Genomic DNA, 18,704 nt, shown 5'->3' on the forward strand with positions numbered 1-18,704 from the left:
ATATATATATATATATACACACACACACACACATACATACATACATATATATAATGGGGGGGAGTTGTGCCTCTTTGTCTTGACATCACATGGTTGTAAGCGAGAGTCCCCATCACACAAATGGTGGCATTCACTTCTAGTCTTCCATGAAAACATGTCAGGCCTAGGAAAACTAGAATATTATCTTACTTGGAAAAAGTTACCAACAGAAAGGGCATCTGGCTATAGAAAAATCTGCTTTAATGAATTCCATCAGACCTATGCAAGCTCACGTGGAGGCACATGGCCTAGTTGTTAGAGCAGCAAACTCGCGGTCAAGGGATCGTGGGTTCGAATCTCAGACCAGGCAATGTATGTGTTTATGAGTGAAACACCTAAGCTCCACTCGGCTCCGGCATAAGGTAATGGCGAACTCTTTCGCCACAACTTTCTCTCACTCTTTCCTCCTGCATCTTGCAGCTCACCTGCGATGGACCAGCGTCCCATCCAGGTGGGGAACCTATATGCCAAGGAAACTGGGGAACCGGCCTTTATGAGCCAGGTGTTGCTCAAGAAGGAACAAACAAAGCATGCAAACATGCAAATGTGGGCATTTCAATGATGACACTGGCCAATCTTTCCTCACATACTCTTTGATTGAACCATAAGATGTGTATGAATGAACAGGTGCTTAGTTTATTTTATTGGTAATTAAAATATTTTTAACCCTTTTCTAATTATATAATTCCACTATTTTATATACACATATATAAAATATTTTTTTCAACTACTCAGGTTTCTGTGATTTTGAAAATGGTCCCTGCAATTGGAGAAATGACAAGCTGGATGACTTTGATTGGGTTATCGGTCAAGGACTCACCTTAACAGATCAGACTGGTCCTATATATGACCACACCTATAACAACGCTAAAGGACACTATATGTACATAGACTCTAGCAGCCCAATTCGTCCAGGAGATGTCGCTCACCTTCTCAGTGAGCATTTATCAGCAAATAAGAAACCAGGCTGCTTGAAATTCTGGTACCAGATGTATGGAAAGGATGTAAATGCTTTGAATGTTTTGGTGCGAAAGTCTTTTGGCTTTTTGCGCCACTATGATGCTGCCTTCATTTGGACTGTAAATGGCAACCAGGGACAGAAATGGTTTAGTGCTCAAGTGTATATAGATCCGAAATACACTGGCATGAGTCATCAGGTAAAGTTGCTTCATTTTCTAAAACTTTCAACATCAGAATATATCTCTCATCTTTATCATCGTCGTCATCATCATCATCATCGTCATCGTCATCATCATCGTCATCAAGATCATTACCTTCTTCCTCTTCTTCCATCTTATTATCATGAGTATCATCATCATCATCGTCGTCATCATCATTGTCATCGTCATCATTGTTGTTCTCATCATCACCATCACTACTATCATCATCATCATCACACCACCATTATCACCACCACCACCATCATCATCACCATCACCAGTATCACCATCATCATCATTGTCATCATCATCCCTTCTTCTTCTTCTTCTTCTTCTTCTTCTTCTTCTTCTTCTTCTTCTTCTTCTCTCCACCAAAATTTGACACCATTGTTATATAAATCATAGTAATTCCACACAGAGAAAAATCAAGGAACTCCCTAAATCCAGGATCACCCTGACTGTCAAGGTCAAGTACTCTCCCTCTCACTCCCTCTCTCTCTCCCTCTCTCGTTTCTCTCACACTCTCTCTCTCTCCCTCTTCCCCTCTTAGCTGTTTTCTTCAGCCTACAGCCACATACTCAATGTAAGTCTTTTCATATAAAAAAAAAGAGCACTCCGTCGGTTACGACGATGAGGGTCCCAGCTGATACGATCAACGAAACAGCTTGCTCGTGGAATTAACGTGTAAGTGGATGAGCACTCCACAGACACGTGTACCCTTAACGTAGTTCTCGAGGAGATTCAGCGTGACACAGAGTGTGACAAGGCTGGCCCTTTGAAATACAAGTACAACAGAAACAGGAAGAAAGAGTGAGAGAAAGTTGTGGTGAAAGAGTACAGCAGGATTCACCACCACCCCCTGCAGGAGCCCCGTGAAGCTTTAGGTGTTTTCGCTCAATAAACACTCACAATGCCCGGTCTGGGAATCGAAACCGCGATCCTACGACAGCGAGTCTGCTGCCCTAACCACTGGGCCATTGCGCCTCCACTCTTTTCATATAAGCTTATAATGGAAGGCAAGGTTTACAATATCAGAAGAATATCGTCTTCTTCCATCATCTTTTCGTTTTTCATATAGTTCAGGCTTCTGACAGGCGAAGAGAGATGACTTCAAGTACAAATGCTATTTACAAATGGTTTTATTTACAAGTTTCACAGCATAGGTGAAGTGTGCTGCTCTCAGCAACCATCTTTAGCTGTGTACGTTGTGTAGTAGCCCCGATAGTGCGGGCGCAAATTGCCTCTGGAGGTACAACATGCAGACAGGCCCAGCCAGTTGTGGTATTCAGCCAGCACGGCGAGCTGGCAGAAACATTAGCACGCCAGGCGAAATGCTTAGAGGCATTTCATCTGTGTTACATTGTGAGTTCAAATTCCGCTGAGGTCGACTTTGCCTTTCATCTTTTCGGGGTCGATAAATTAAGTACCAGTTACGCACTGAGGTCGATGTAATCGACTTAATACCTATGTCTGTCCTTGTTTGTCCCCTCTGTGTTTAGCCCCTTGTGGGTAATAAAGAAATAGGTATTCAGCCAGCACTGCTGTGAAGTGGCACCAAAAGAGGCAGGTCTGAATCGAGTTTTCCCTTATATACAGTTTTCCATTGCGAGCCTTGTGATCTCGCGCATGGCAAATGGATGCAGGTGAAGTCTCGCTCCAGTCTCGGAGAAAGCAATAGCTGTCGCAAGATCTCATCCAATATGGCGCTGACTGCTTGTGCCACTACAAGCCATTTTCACAATTCACACACTTTTCTGCAAATCCCCTTGAGGCCAACACTTCTATCTCTATTCTTTATCTTTACTTTCCTCTCATTCTCCATCATTCAACAAAAACCCAGAAAACATCATCATCATCATTATTCAACCGTGGTCAAGACAATGGAATTTACTATGTTACACCAGACTTCACAGTCCATCATAGCATTATGGAGGCCCTGTTGCTGGATGCCTGTATCCCTAAAGATTACATCAGGGTAGGAGAGTGTGCGCCCTCTGGTATCGCGAGCAGATGGCTTCCAGAGGAGAAGAGTAGAAATTACCTCGTTTTCAGCTCTACAACAATGTCCAGCAAACTGGACTCTTCTACCTTTCACACGAGATGATACAGGTGGTAATTTCCCATATATTTGTACTTTGGTTGGATGACACTTCCACGAGAGATTTTGAGCTCTCATAAGGAGGCGAGTGTAAGTTCCATCCAACCACCTCTCAAGCTTCTTTGATAACGTCCAGGTTTCTGAGCCATATAGTAGAATTGGTTCGACTGTGGCTTTGAAGATTTTAAGTTTGAAATCTCTACTTAGATTTGATGACCAGATCTTATGCCAGAAAACACTGGCGTGGCTAATCTTTTAAAATTCCACACCAGATGCATTGTGCGCTATCTGTGTTGAAAACTGGGAGACAGTCATTTGCTATAAATACAGACTTATTTTTTTATCTATCTTACTCAAGTTGAACATTTTAACCAAATAAAATGAATTTACATTCGACGGATATTTGTCCTCATCTTGTTTGTTATTAACACAATGTTTCGGCTGATATACCCTCCAGCCTTTTTCAGGTGCCTTGGGGAAATTTCGATCCTGGGTTCTCATTCCTAAGGTATTTTTCGTTGTTATTATTATTATTATTGTTATTGTTCAGATCACTGCTTGGAATAGAACTCAGAATCTTGGGGTGAGTAGCCCGTGCTCTTAACCACTATGCCACGAGCATATGGCATAGTGGTTAAGAGCACAGGCTATGAACCCCAAGATTCTGAGTTCGATTCCAAGCAGTGATCTGAATAATAATAATGATAATGATAATAATAATAATAATAATTATAATAATAATAATTATAATAATAATAATAATAATAATAATAACGAGATTGAAAAATACCTTAGGAATGAGAACTCAGGTTTGAAATTTCCCCAAGACACCTGATAGTGAATAATAAATTTAAAACAATTTGAATAAATTAGCAATATATTTGACAAAGTAATTTGAATGCTAATGGGTTAATGAGCTTCTTGATGGTCTTATAATCAATGGTGTATTAATTAATGATGTGATTTTACTTCAATAAAAAAATAAGATAAGTCAGTGTATTTAAAATTTTTTAATTCTTCTTTTTTCCAGTTAATTTTTGAAGCAATTCGAGGGAATGGAAGTTATGGAGACATTGCTATAGATGATATTTCTATTTCTCAAGAATCCTGTTCAATCAAACCAATCTATGCCGATCCACAGAAATCAGGTAAGCCTTATTCACTGGACAATTTAGCAGCAATCTACTTACTAGCAAGGGAGGTAATATTCATCATCATTGCCACAGGGTCCTGGATACATTCTAGACCAGTGTCTGCAATCAACTTAATATAATGAAATTATTGTATATAGTGCTCAGGTGCACTACAACTTGTCAATAGTGCATATAATGCATATGCAGTAATGTACAAATGTCTGGAAAGTGAACAGTGTATGAGTCAGATACATGCTTGCGTGTGTATGGAAGGAAGAAAATCAGGTGTAGTGTTGGCAAATCTCAGGAAGCATGGAAGATTTGAAGGATGCAATGCCCTGGCAGTTTGTTCCATGCTTCAGCAACTCTCAGCGTGAAAAAATGTTTCCAAAAGTCATGGGAGCTGTGCTATTTCCAGACTTTGTAAACATGTCCACAGGTGTTAGACAGGTGGAGTTTGAAAAGGTGCTCAGAGTTATTGTTAGTAAGATGGTTAATAATTTTATGGGTGTCTGCCAAGTCAGCTGCCAGACGTCGGAGTTTCAATGTATCCATGCCCAGGGAAGTAAGGCGTTCAGAATATGGCAAATACCTGATGGAGGGTATTATCTTGGTTGCACGTCACTGAACGGCTTCCAGATGATTAATATCCTGGGCATGATAGAGGTTATCAATGTAGGTGTGACAATGTTTTACTTTCCTTACATCACCATAAAGTGGGTTCTACAAAACTAATTTCAGTGCCTTCAATTCACGGTGGCGTATGCAGTGACCAGATTGTCACAGCCATTTTTGTTTGATCTTCTCACTAACTTTCAACAGGTCTCCCTGAAAGCATTGATTTTTCATATGTAGCTTCTTTTGTTTTTTGTCTTGCAAATACTTGGTGACCCTGTCAGTGCAGGGACCACCTAAAAGCACCCAGTCTACACTATAAAGTGGTCGGTGTTCGGAAGGGCATCTAGCTGTAAAAACCTTGCCAAAACTGTTCTCACCTGTGCTTGTACCATGTGAAAAGCGCTACTGACCTCTCCTGTGCTCGGGCCATGTAAAAAGCACTAAGTCCATTCTGCTGAATGGTTGGTATTAGGAAGAGCATCCAGCTGTAAAGATCCTGTCAAAACAATCAGAAGTCTGGTGCAGGCTTCTGCCTGGCTGTCTCTTGTGAAACCGTCCCACTCATGCTAGCATGGAAAGCGAACATTAAATGATGATGATGATGGTGGTGGTAGTGGTGGTGGTGGTGGTGGTGACGCTTCACATTCAGGGCCATTCGTAGCATCCTTGTGTAGCATCCATTTATCCCATTTGATAATTTCTTTATCAGTGTCTATGTTTCACTATTATGGCAGTTCTGTCACAGACGATGGATATTTCATTTCATCTAGAAATGATTTGAAACATATTCTGCCATAATGAGACTAGTTTCTATAAATTTGGGATTCATGGTGGAGCATGTGAATATTAACAGCTGTGTGGTTAAGAAGCTCACTTTGCAACCACATGACTTTGGGTTCAGTCCCACAACACATCACCTTGGGCAAGCATCTTTTACAATAGGCCCAAGCTGACTTGCCTTGTGAGTGAATCTGGCTGATGAAAACTGTGTGGAAGCCCTTCATGTTTAGACAGACAGACAGATAGGTGTGTGTGAGTGTGTTTGTGTGTATGTTTTGTGTCTGTTTGTCCCCCACATACTGCTTAACAACCTGTGTTGGTTTGTTGATATCCTAGTAACTTAGGTTAGCAAAAGAGACCAACAGAATAAATGCCAGATTTAAAGAGGACAATAAGTCTTGGGCTCAATCTGTTAAATTAAAATCCTTCAAGGCAGTGCCCCAGCTTTGCCACAGTCCAGTGCTTGTGATTCAATTAAAAAAAGATTTTAAAGCATGTCTATACCCATCCAAAGAATATCAGTTGTACAACATTATAAAAACATTAAAAAAAACAAAAAGAAAACAAACAAAATACACCAATTAAACAATATTAGTAGTGAATCATCACCCGAGGAAATAGAATATTCCTTATAATTATTTAGAAAAATATTACACTCTCGGAGAGGTTGGCTGTAGGAAGGGCATCCAGCTATAGAAACTATGTTGAATCAGACTGGAGTCTGTGCAGCCCCTCAACTTGCCAGCCCTGGTCAAACCGTCCAACTCATGCCAACATGGGCAACAGTGGAGGCACATGGCCTAGTGGTTAGAGCAGCAGACTCGTGGTCGAGGGATCGTCGGTTCAAATCTCAGACCGGGCGATGTGTGTGTGTGTATGAGCGAAACAGCTAAGCTCCATACAGCTCCGGTAGAAGGTAATGGTGAACTTCTGCTGACTCTTTAGCCACAACTTTCTCTCACTCTTTCCTCCTGCATCTCGCAGCTCACCTGCGACAGACTGGCATCCTGTCCCGGTGGGGAACGTATACACCAAGGAAAACGGGAAACCGGCCCTTATGAGCCAGGCATGGCTTGAGAAGGAACAAACAACAAACATGGACAACAGATGTTAAATGGTGATGATGATGATAATGATGATGATTACCATTCCTTTGAAAACCAAAACAGATGACTTTTTTTTTTCCAAATTTTAAATTCCCTTCTTTCTTTGTACAGAATTCCAGGAGGTGTCTTGTTCTTTTGACATGAGCTTCTGCCAATGGTATCTTGATTCAAAATCAGATTTTAACTGGACTCTGGCTGGATATTATAAACGTATTAAACCACGTACAGGATCAGGTGAATTCTTATATTTTCCATTATTTTTTTTTTTTTTAAGCACTAAGAACTTAATTCAAAATAAAACTTTGGCTTTTTTTTTATTACTTTCCAGTAAGTGATTTATCTGACCTACATCAATTCATATACTATAATTTTCCTGGAATCTGAATTACTTTTTGCTATGGGAGAATCCTGAACACACCCACATAACTGAATGTGGACTAACAGATTACAATAAATAAGAACTGAGTGAATTGTCAGCAGGGGTAGTTGATGGTGTTAGTTTGACCGTGTGTTGGTTTAACAGTCGGTATTTGAACAGTGGATACTGAATATTGTACCTACATTCAAGTAGTATGGAGTGTATGCTGTGTTAACATATATTTCTGTGATAGGTTATTTTTAGATAACCACAACAAACTATTTATTTGTGTAATACCATTTTACACCAGATGTGTATACCCACATCATAACACTTTACAACCACCCATGTTTTTCTTCTAAAGACTAACATGCAAGAATGAACTGACATCACCAAGCCATTCTTTTTCAATACGGTCGGAAGGTCTGAAAAGGTTATTGCACTATACTTCCTCCTTAGATTTATCAATTAATGAGATGAGTTAATTCATAGAGTCACAATTTTGTCCCTCTTCAAACAAATTAAACATTCTGAAAAGTTTCATTACAAAAGGAAAAATCTGCTAAAATGGATAAAGATGTGAGTCAGAACCTTTCCTTAGGTCAGCTGCACTTGTCAGAGAAGTCAGTTGCACTTGTAGAAGCAGGCAGTATTTGAGGCTATTGCCATCTGTCAATAGAAACTAACTGCATTTATCAGAGTCAACTGCACTTGTAGAGGTCACTTAAACTTGTAGAGACCAGCTGCACTTGCAGAGACCAGCTGCACTTGCAGAGACCAGCTGCACTGGTAGAGACCAGCTGCACTCATAGAGACCAGCTGCAGTTGTAGAGACCAGCAGCTGCATTCATAGATACTAGCTACACTGATAGACACTAGCTGCACTTGTAGAGATCAGCTGCACTTGTAGATATCACCTGCATTTATAATGATCAGCTGCACTTGAAGAGGCCAGCTTCACTGGTAGAAAGCTGCACTTGTAGGGCTAGCTGCACTTGTAGAAGTCAGCTGCATTTGTAGAAGCCAGCTGCACTAGTAGAGACCTGCTGCACTTGTAGAGACCAGCTACAATTGTAGGGACCAACTGCACTTGTAGGGGCCAGCTGCACTGGTAGAGGCCGGCTTCATTTATTTAGGCCAGCTGCATTTATTGGAGCCAGTTGCATTTATTGAGTCCAGCTGCATTTGTAGAGGCCAGCATTTGCTTGCTGTAACACCAGGCTGTAGTACCAAGCGTTGTTACCCATCAATTTCATTCACAAATGAGTAACATAATTACATACACATTTTCATATACTCTACTGTAATATATAAATAAAGTTCGTTATATTTCATTTTCCCATTGTTTATTTCACTTTTGTAGGGTCATATATCTATATCAAAAGTTTCCAGAGTAAAAAAGGCAGCAATGCTATGATACACACAACACTTTTGGCACCGACATCAACTGGTGGCAACTGCCTGTCTTTCTGGTACTATATGTATGGATCCAACATAGGTACTTTGAATGTATACATGACAAAATTCGGTCGTAAAGTATTAATCTGGACTAAGCGAGGCTCTCAAGAAAACCAATGGAATTATGCTCATTTGAATGTTGAAAATGATTATAACTTCATGGTAAGATATGTGTTGTTTACTCTTTTACTCTTTTACTTGTTTCAGTCATTTGACTGAGGCCGTGCTGGAGCACCGCCTGTATTTGAGCAAATCGACCCCCAGGTCTTATTCTTTGTAAGCCTAGTTCTTATTCCATCAGTCTCTTTTGCCAAACCGCTAAGTTACGAGGATGTAAACACACCACCATCGGTTGCCAAGTGATGTTGGGGGGACAAACACAGACACACAACACACACACACACACACACACACACACACACACACACACACACACACACACATATATATATATATATATATATATACAACAGGCTTCTTTCAGTTTCCATCTACCAAATCCACTCCCAAGGCTTTGGTCGGCCCGAGGCTATAGTAGAAGACACTTGCCGAAGATGCCACACAGTGGGACTGAACTCGGAACCATGTGGTTCGTAAGCAAGCTACTAACCACACAGCCACTCCTATGCCTATTTCTTTGTCTTTTAAGACATTCCACATTTAAGCCCAGTTTTCATTCTAAATGATCCCTATTAGCCAAATCAAATTCTGTTTCATTTTTGCACTTAGGTTTTCAACTATATGCAGCAAGTTTTATATTATTTATTTATGCATTTTGATATTTTGGTGTGCTGGAGTGGTTGTATAGTCAAGAAATTTGCTCCCCAACCATGTGGTTTTGGTTTCAATCCTACTATCTTGCACCTTGGGCAAGTGTCATCTAATATAGCTCTGAGCTATCAAAGCCCTGTGAGTAGAATTAGGGATTTGGTAAATGGAAAAAGGAAAAAAATCCACAGTGTGTGTGTATGCATATATTATGTGTGTGTGTGTGTATGTGTGTGTGAAGGCACATAGCTTAGTGGTTTGGGCATTTGGCTCACGATTGTAAGGTCGTGAGTTCAATTCCCGGTGACATCTTGTGTCCTTGAGCAAGACACTTTATTTCACATTGCTCCAGTCCACTCAGCTGGCAAAAATGAGTTGTACCTGTATTTCAGAGGGCCGGCCTTGTCACACTCTGTGTCACGCTGAATCTCCCTAAGAACTACGTTAGGGGTACACATGTCTGTGGATTGCTCAGTCATTTGCACGTTAATTTCATGAGCAGACTGTTCCGTTGATTGTATCAGCTGGGACCCTCATATATACATATATACACATAAGTTATCTAAAAGTCCATAAGTCAAGAAAAAGATGCACTTGTATATCTGTCAATAGAGTGATATTTCATTCCATATCAGCTACCTCTGATGAGTGTAGGGTTATATAATCGGATCGTTACCTAACACTCTGTTGTACCCCTAGCATGAAACTGGTTGGTAAGATCTGCCATGATGGATATATAATACTGTACACTTTGAATAATATATATATATATGTATGTATATATATGTATGTGCATATATATATATATGTGCATGCATATATATATATAACTACATGTGGATTGTTCGCGATTTTTTTCCTCCATCTTCCTCTTATGTTGGACTTTCCTCTGTCTCTGTTTCTGAAGAAGGTCCTTCCTTGAAACATAAAAAGAATCCCGTCATGTGTGTGTGTGTGTGTGTGTGTGTGTGTGTTTGTGTGTCTGTATTTGTCCCCCCACCATCGCTTGACAACCAATGCAGTTCAGCAAAAGTGACCAGTAGGATAAGTACTAGGCTTACAAAGAATAAGTCCTGGGGTCGATTTGTTCAACTGAAGGCGGTGCTCCAACATGGCCACAGTCAAATGACTAAAACAAATAAAAGAATAAAAGAATACCAATTCTTTGTTTTCACAATTTTAACTGTTTCGATATTATTAGACTTATATTTGTGCATGTGTGTACTGTGTGTGTGTGTGTGTACGTGTGTGCGAATGTGTGTATGTGTGTGCACATGTGTATGAATGTGTGTATGTGCATGTGTGTGTGTGCGCATGTGTGTGTGAGTGTGTGTGTGTGTGCATGTGGGTGGGTGTGTCCACATGTGTGCTCATGTGCGTGTGTGTGTCTGTGCGTGTGTGTGAATGTTTGTGTGTATGTGCATGTATGTGTATGTGTGTATGTACGTGTGTGCGAATGTGCGTATGTGTGTGCGCATGTGTATGTGCATGTGTGTGTGCACGTGTGTGTGTATGGGTGTGTGTGTGCACATGTGTGCTCATGTGCGTGTGTGTGTCTGTGCGTGTGTGTAAATGTTTGTATGTGCATGTATGTGTGTGTGTGTATGTACGTGTGTGCGAATTGGCGTATGTGTGTGCACGTGTGTATGTGCATGTGTGTGTGCACGTGTGTGTGTATGGGTGTGTGTGTGCACATGTGTGCTCATGTGCGTGTGTGTGAATGTTTGTGTGTGTGTATGTGTGTGTGGGTACTCATTATATATAGACTTTAAATACAATACAGTTAACTTAGTTCATTTATACAGTTTGTTACCATAAAAATTTCTTTAAGTTACCAATAAATATATCATTGACTTTTGAACTTTATTTCATTATTATTTGTTAGCAGAATTTTCAATTTATATGATAAGGTAAAAGTACAACTCTCTTTTCAAATTTTCTCTTAATATTACAGATTTAATGTTTTTCTCTTTAGAACATATATGCTGGATCATTTTTCCCTATTTGTTGTTAATCCTCTGCACAGAAAGAGAGAAAGATGTAATATTTTTTGGCAATATATTCTTACCCTATTTATTGGTAGCATAACTTTTTAAAACTACTGACATCTACAAAACAGAAAAAACAAAAATGGTTTCTATCAGATTTAGTTTTGTCAGTTTAGAAATGTGTTTATTATATTTGTTTCAGCTGTACATTGAATTTGTTACAAATGGTAGATCAACAGGAATGGTGGCAGTTGATGATATTTTCATGGATACCAATGGTTGTCCTCATCCACGTATGTTTTTTTTTTATGTTAATTAAATATTCATTTAAAATTATGAGAAATTAATTTATTGTTAATTCTTGATAAAAAAAAAATTTAATTCCAAGATAAAAGCAATATATGATGAGCAAACAACATCATCATCATTTAGCGTCCGCTTTCCACGCTAGCATGGGTTGGACGGTTCAACTGGGGTCTGTGAAGCTGGAAGGCTTCGTCAGGCCCAGTCAGATCTGGCAGTGTTTCTACAGCTGGATGCCCTTCCTAACGCCAACCACTCCGTGAGTGTAGTGGGTGCTTTTTACGTGCCACCCGCACAGGTGCCAGACAGAGCTGGCAAACGGCCACGAACGGATGGTGCTTTTACTTGTCACCGGCACGGGGCCAGGCGAGGCTGGCAACGGACACGAATGGATGGTGCTTTTACGTGCCACCGACACGGGGGCCAGACGAAACAAAAATATGAAGCCAGTGTATTACACCATGAGGAAAAGAAAAGGGTTTACAATGTTTTGAACACAAAGGCCCTTTGTCAAGATTTCTTGTTTATTTTACTAAAAGGTTTTTATATTGAGAATACCGAAAGTCCTTTCCTTCCCTCATGGCAGAATACATAAAAGCTGTACTTCTGTTTCATTGTTGCTTCTTTTACAGCCTTTATTGGGACTTATATTCACTGATGCAAGCCAAAGCCCAGGCTTCTCAGATTCTGGATTGCATGTTTACTTAACAAAAGCAATGAAGCTAAAATTTTGAAGTCACTAATCAATCTTTTTTTTGTAAAAATTAAATACAACACTCTACTGAGAGATATTGAGTGACTCTTCAATTAATATTTACTGTTTTTAACTACAGATAATCTTAACTTACATTAAGTCTCTCAATTTGGATGGTCAAAGTGGTGATGTTTCAGTGGTGCATCTGCTTTTGTTTGTTGTTTTTTTTTCCTTTTTATAAATATATGTATGTATGCACATATACATTTGGGTTTAATTGATTCTTTGTCCATATTTTTTTTTTCTGTTAAAAGAAAATTGAATATAAGTATGATGGGAGGGACAACAATTTTGAAGGGTTGGCTGAATATATGACTGTTAACTCCTGAAGTAATCTTAACAATTTCATGTTTTTATTTCCATTTATTTACTTATTTGTATTATTTAATGCAGGTTCATGTGATTTTGAAGTGGATACATGTGGCTGGACAATTGAAACTAAACTGACAAACTTGTGGAGAAAATCAACTTATTTCAGCCAAATTCCTGACCATACTACTGGAACAAAATCAGGTATTTCAATGAAAATACACACAACTACACACCTAAACACACACATACAATAATCCTTTCTACTATAGGCACAATTTGAGAGGAGGGGCAAGTCGATTACATTGATCCCAGTGTTTCACTGGTACTTAATTTATCAGTCCCAAAAGGATGAAAGGCAGAGTCAGCCTCGACAGAATTTGAACTTAAAACATTAAGATGGATGAAATACCACCAGGAATTTCCCCTGGCATGCTAATGACTCTGCCAGCTCGCCACCTTCAACACAAACATATAATAATAATGATAATGATAATGATAATGATAATAATAATAATAATAATAATCATTCTTTCTACTATAGGCACAAGGCCAGAAATTTGTGGGGAGGGGCCTAGTCAATTCCATTGATCATTGTCCTCACCTGGTACTTATTTTACTGACCCTGAAGAAATTACTGACAAAATTGACTTCAGCAGAATTTGAACTCAGAACAAGCCAGGAGGAATTCCGCTAATAATAATATACTACCTGGGAGGCTACAACACCCACACAGCCATCTAAACGGTTGAAGGATATTGGAATTGAGACTTGCAGTGTCAACCTGCAGAAAAGTAGAATCCTGCATTTTGAAAAAAATCGTAGAAAGATTTTTGAGATTCAGGGAATGATGCTGTTGTCACCAAATCTCAAAACAAAATCCCTGCAAACTAATATTACATACAATGGTTATAAAAATAACAACAACAATAATAATAATAATAATAATCATAGGAGTGGCTGTGTGGTAAGTAGCTTGCTTACGAACCACATGGTTCCGGGTTCAGTCCCACTGCATGGCACCTTGAGCAAGTGTCTTCTACTATAGCCTTGGGCCAACCAAAGGCTTGTGAGTGGATTTGGTAGACAGCAACTGAAAGAAGCCTGTCGTATATCTGTATATATACATGTGTGTGTGTGTATGTGTGTGTATGTTTGTGTATCTGTGTTTCTTCCCCCAACATCGCTTGACAACAGTTGCTGGTGTGTTTACGTCCCCATAACCTAGAGGTTCGGCAAAAGAGACCGACAGAATAAGTACTAGGCCTACAAAGAATAAGTCCCGGGGTCGATTTGCTTGACTAAAGGTGGTGCTCCAACATGGCCACAGTCAAATGATTGATGGTGGAGGAGGGTAAACTATGCTGGATCATAGATATAGCATGCCCAGCTGACAACAAGGTATGCAATAAGGAAGAAAGAAAAGTCGAGAGATATGACATATTGGCTTGGGAGGTTAAGCAGTTGTGGTCAATGGAAAGGGTGGTAGTAGTACTGATAACTGTCAGAGCGCTGGGAATAGTGAGTAAAAATCTTGAGAAGTACATGGAACAATTAGGGGCTGCAATAAGGGTGGAACACTTGCAGAAAACAGCACTGCTTGGGACCGCTCAAATACTCTGGAAGGTGCTCGAAAAATAAGAGGTATTACTTTAGTTCACTGGTAGTAAACAGCTGACACTGCAGTACATCTCCAGTGTTAGAAGCTGTGTTAAGGAAATAATAATAATAATAACAATAATAATAATAATGTGTATTCTTGAGCATATAGTTGTATGTCTAAATATGTTCATATGTATTTAAATGATAAACTTCTGGAAAGTTTTACAGATCTTTACAGTTCCAGTGATGGATTGGATCTGTAGTCTTCAAATCAGCTTTCTCCTTTCTGGTTTTGAGATGCCTAATTTGTCATGATTGGTGTTACATATCCCATTGTCCCAATAATTACAGGTATAAACCTGAACTTGTAATCTGCAAAGAGAAGCCGTAGATTCCTCAATAGTTTAGTATAGGTATATTCTTATGTCTGTCTATCTATCTGTCTGTCTGTCTATCTATCTGTCTGTCTGTATATGTGTATGCATGCAAGTAGTATGTATGTATGTATGTATGTATAAGTAAAGTAACTAATAAGGAAAACAGAGGGCTTCTAACAATGCATAATGGGTAAGTTAAGTTATATATTTCAAGCACAAAGGCCCAGTATAAGAAATAAATGTTTTAAGGATATCAAAGTTTACTTAGATCCCACCATGTTGAATGTTGCAAAAGTGGAGTCATTATCTATATGATAATGAACATGACAGGATCTGCATAAATTTACATACCTATTTCTTTACTACCCACAAGGGGCTAAACACAGAGAGGACAAACAAGGACAGACAAACGGATTAAGTCGATTATATCGACCCCAATGCGTAACTGGTACTTATTTAATCGACCCCGAAAGGACGAAAGGCAAAGTCGACCTCGACGGAATTTGAACTCATAACATAGCAGCAGACGAAATACCTATTTCTTTACTACCCACAAGGGGCTAAACACAGAGAACACAAACAAGGACAGACAAATAGATTAAGTCGATTATATCAACCCCAGTGCGTAACTAGTACTTATTTAATTGATCCCGAAAGGATGAAAGGCAAAGTTAACCTCGGTGGAATTTGAACTCAGAACGTAGCCGCAGACGAAATACAGCTAAGCATTTCGCCCGCCGTGCTAATGTTTCTGCCAGCTCGCCACCTTATAAATTTACATACCTTTAATCTATTAACTTCCTATGACGGGCCTTTCTACCTGAAATATATAAAGGTTATTTAAATTCCATTTTTCTCATTGTTAGAAGCTCTCTCTCTCTTCATTATCTGTTGTCTTTCTTCTTTAATCAAATTACAATTTCTCTTTTTTTTTTCTCTCTCTCTCTCTCAGGTCACTACGTCTATGCATCTTCCTCCCGATACGGAAGAAGAACAAAAATTGCTCGTCTGACAAGTCCGCCTTTCCCGCCTGCTTCCCAATCATGTTTAAGATTTTGGTACAACATGAATGTACAGAATAGCAGTGCACTTCAGCTGTATGTTAAAACAGGCTTTTTTAAACGGCAAGTATGGGAACGTACTGGAAACCAAGGAAAAGAATGGTGGCAAGGCCATGCAAACATTGTTGTTCCATTGCAGCAACTGGGAGTAACTTATAAGGTATTTATATTTATATATAAAAGGTGATTTTTTTCTAATTTTTATATATATATTATATTGTGTGAAATTTGATTTAGTATTTCTAATTTGAATTTTTTTCTCTAAGTTAGGATTAATATTCCCTCAAATAATAATTATTATATTTATATATAGATATATAGAAGTAAGTATATATTTTTATGTTTATTATTTCTTTATTGCCCACAAGGGGCTAAACATAGGTGGGGGGACAAACAAGGACAGACAAAGGGATTAAGTCGATTATATCGACCCCAGTACATAACTGGTACTTAATTTATTGACCCCGAAAGGATGAAAGGCAAAGTTGGCCTCTGCGGAATTTGAACTCAGAACGTAAAGACAGACGAAATACCTATTTCTTTACTACCCACAAGGGGCTAAACACAGAGAGGACAAACAAGGACAGACACACGGATTAAGTCGATTATATCGACCCCAGTGCGTTACTGGTACTTAATTTATTGACCCCGAAAGGATGAAAGGCAAAGTTGACCTCGGCGTAATTTGAACTCAGAATGCAACGGCAGACGAAATACCTATTTCTTTATTACCCACAAGGGGCTAAACACAGAGGGAACAAACAAGGACAGACATAGGTATTAAGTCGATTACATCGACCCCAGTTTGTAACTGATACTTAATTTATCGACCCCGAAAGGATGAAAGGCAAAGTCGACCTCGGCAGAATTTGAACTCACAACGTAACGCAGACGAAATACCGCCAAGCATTTCGCCCAGCATGCTAACGTTTCTGCCAGCTCACCGCCTTAACATATATTTTTACTTAATAATTAGGGTTCAGCAAAGATTTGCTTTATTAAGTATTATTAAGTATAACTTAAGTTTACCATGAAATGGTCCTTTTGTCATGCCGAATTCTACTTGGTGAAATTATTGATTACTTCTTAATTAATTAATTTTACCCTTTGTTATTATTCATATATCTTTATGTTTATGTATATCATCATCATCATCATTTAACATCCATTGTCCATGCTGGCATAGGTTGGACAGTTTGACCAGGGCTGGTAAGCTGGAAGGCAGCAGTCTGATTTGGTATGGTTTCTATGGCTGGATGCCCTTCCTAATACCTACCACTCCAAGAGTGTAATTGATGGTTTTACATGGCACCAGCATGGATGCCATTTGTGTGACCCCAGTATCTGCCACAACTGCAATTTTACTTGGCTTGATGGGTCTTCTTCTCAAGCACAATATGATAATGCCAAAGGTTTCAGCCATTCATCATTGCCTCCATGAAGCCCAACACTCGAAAGGTGCTTTTTACATCCCTTATATATATATATATATATATATATATATATTATATATATATATATATATATGGAGGCACATAGCCTAGTGGTTGGAGCAGAAGACTTGCGGTCGAGGGATCGCGGGTTCAAATCTCAGACCGGGCGATGTGTGTGTTTATGAGCGAAACACCTAAGCTCCACGCTGCTCCGGCAGAAGGTAATGGTGAACTTCTGCTGACTCTTTCGCCACAACTTTCTTTCACTCTTTCCTCCTGCATCTTGCAGCTCACCTGCAATGGACCGGCGTCCCATCCAGGTGGGGAACCTATATGCCAAGGAAATCGGGAAACCGGCCCTTATGAGCCAGGCGTGGCTCGAGAAGGAACAAACAAACAACTAACATCATCATCATCATCATCATCATCATCATTTAGCGTCCGTTTTCCATGCTAGCATGGGTTGGACGGTTCTACTGGGGTCTGTGAAGCCAGAAGGCTTCATCAGGCCCAGTCAAATCTGGCAGTGTTTCTACGGCTGGATGCCCTTCCTAACGCCAACCACTCCGTGAGTGTAGTGGGTGCTTTTTACGTGCCACCCGCACTGGTGCCAGACAGAGCTGGCAAACGGCCACGAACGGATGGTGCTTTTTATGTGCCACCGGCACGAGGGCCAGGCGAGGCTGGCAACGGACACGAAACGGGGCGGTGCTGGCAACGGTCGCGAAACGGAAAGTTCTCTTACATGCCACCGGCACTGGTAACACATCTGCAATTTCCATTGATCGATTTCCATTGATCGATTTCGATTCTGATCCTCACTTGCCTCAATGGGTCTTCACAAGCAGAGTTTCGACATGCCACCGGCACTGGTAGCACATCCGCAATTTCCATTGATCGATTTCGATTCTGATCCTCACTTGCCTCAACACGTCTTCACAAGTAGAGTTTTGTGTCCCAAGAAGGGAAGGTATGCATACGTAGGCTGGCTCCATCCCATGTAGAAGGCCACGGGTTGTGGACTCACTTGTCCTGCCGGGTCTTCTCGCGCACAGCACACTTCCAGAGGTCTCGGTCTCTAGTCATTTCCTCAGTGAGACCTAAAGTTCGAAGGTCGTGCTTCACCACCTCGTCCCAGGTTTTCCTGGGTCTGCCTCTTCCACAGGTTCCCTCAACCGCTAGGGTGTGGCACTTTTTCACACAACTATCTTCATCCATTCTCGCCACATGACCATACCAGCGCAAACGTCTCTCTTGCACACCACAACTGATGCTTCTTAGGTCCAGCTTTTCTCTCAAGGTACTTACACTCTGCCGAGTGTGAGTACCGGCATTACACATCCATCGGAGCATACTGGC

At 40.0% G+C, this 18,704-nt stretch overlaps 1 protein-coding gene across 3 annotated transcripts in view; it reads left to right on the forward strand.

Annotated features, from left to right (window-relative positions):
- LOC115213822 (MAM and LDL-receptor class A domain-containing protein 1-like) overlaps positions 1 to 18,704 on the forward strand; it is a 382,250-nt gene that overhangs the window by 272,854 nt on the left and 90,692 nt on the right. For all 3 annotated transcript variants that reach the window (XM_036504533.1, XM_029782714.2, XM_036504532.1), the window contains exons 104-110: positions 775 to 1,196; positions 4,328 to 4,445; positions 7,046 to 7,168; positions 8,656 to 8,912; positions 11,709 to 11,799; positions 12,957 to 13,076; positions 15,804 to 16,072. In XM_036504533.1, coding sequence (XP_036360426.1) covers positions 775 to 1,196; positions 4,328 to 4,445; positions 7,046 to 7,168; positions 8,656 to 8,912; positions 11,709 to 11,799; positions 12,957 to 13,076; positions 15,804 to 16,072 — 1,400 coding nt within the window. The remainder of the gene's footprint in view (positions 1 to 774; positions 1,197 to 4,327; positions 4,446 to 7,045; positions 7,169 to 8,655; positions 8,913 to 11,708; positions 11,800 to 12,956; positions 13,077 to 15,803; positions 16,073 to 18,704) is intronic.

Source organism: Octopus sinensis, linkage group LG7 (assembly GCF_006345805.1).
Source record: "Octopus sinensis linkage group LG7, ASM634580v1, whole genome shotgun sequence".
Classification (NCBI taxonomy): domain Eukaryota; kingdom Metazoa; phylum Mollusca; class Cephalopoda; order Octopoda; family Octopodidae; genus Octopus; species Octopus sinensis.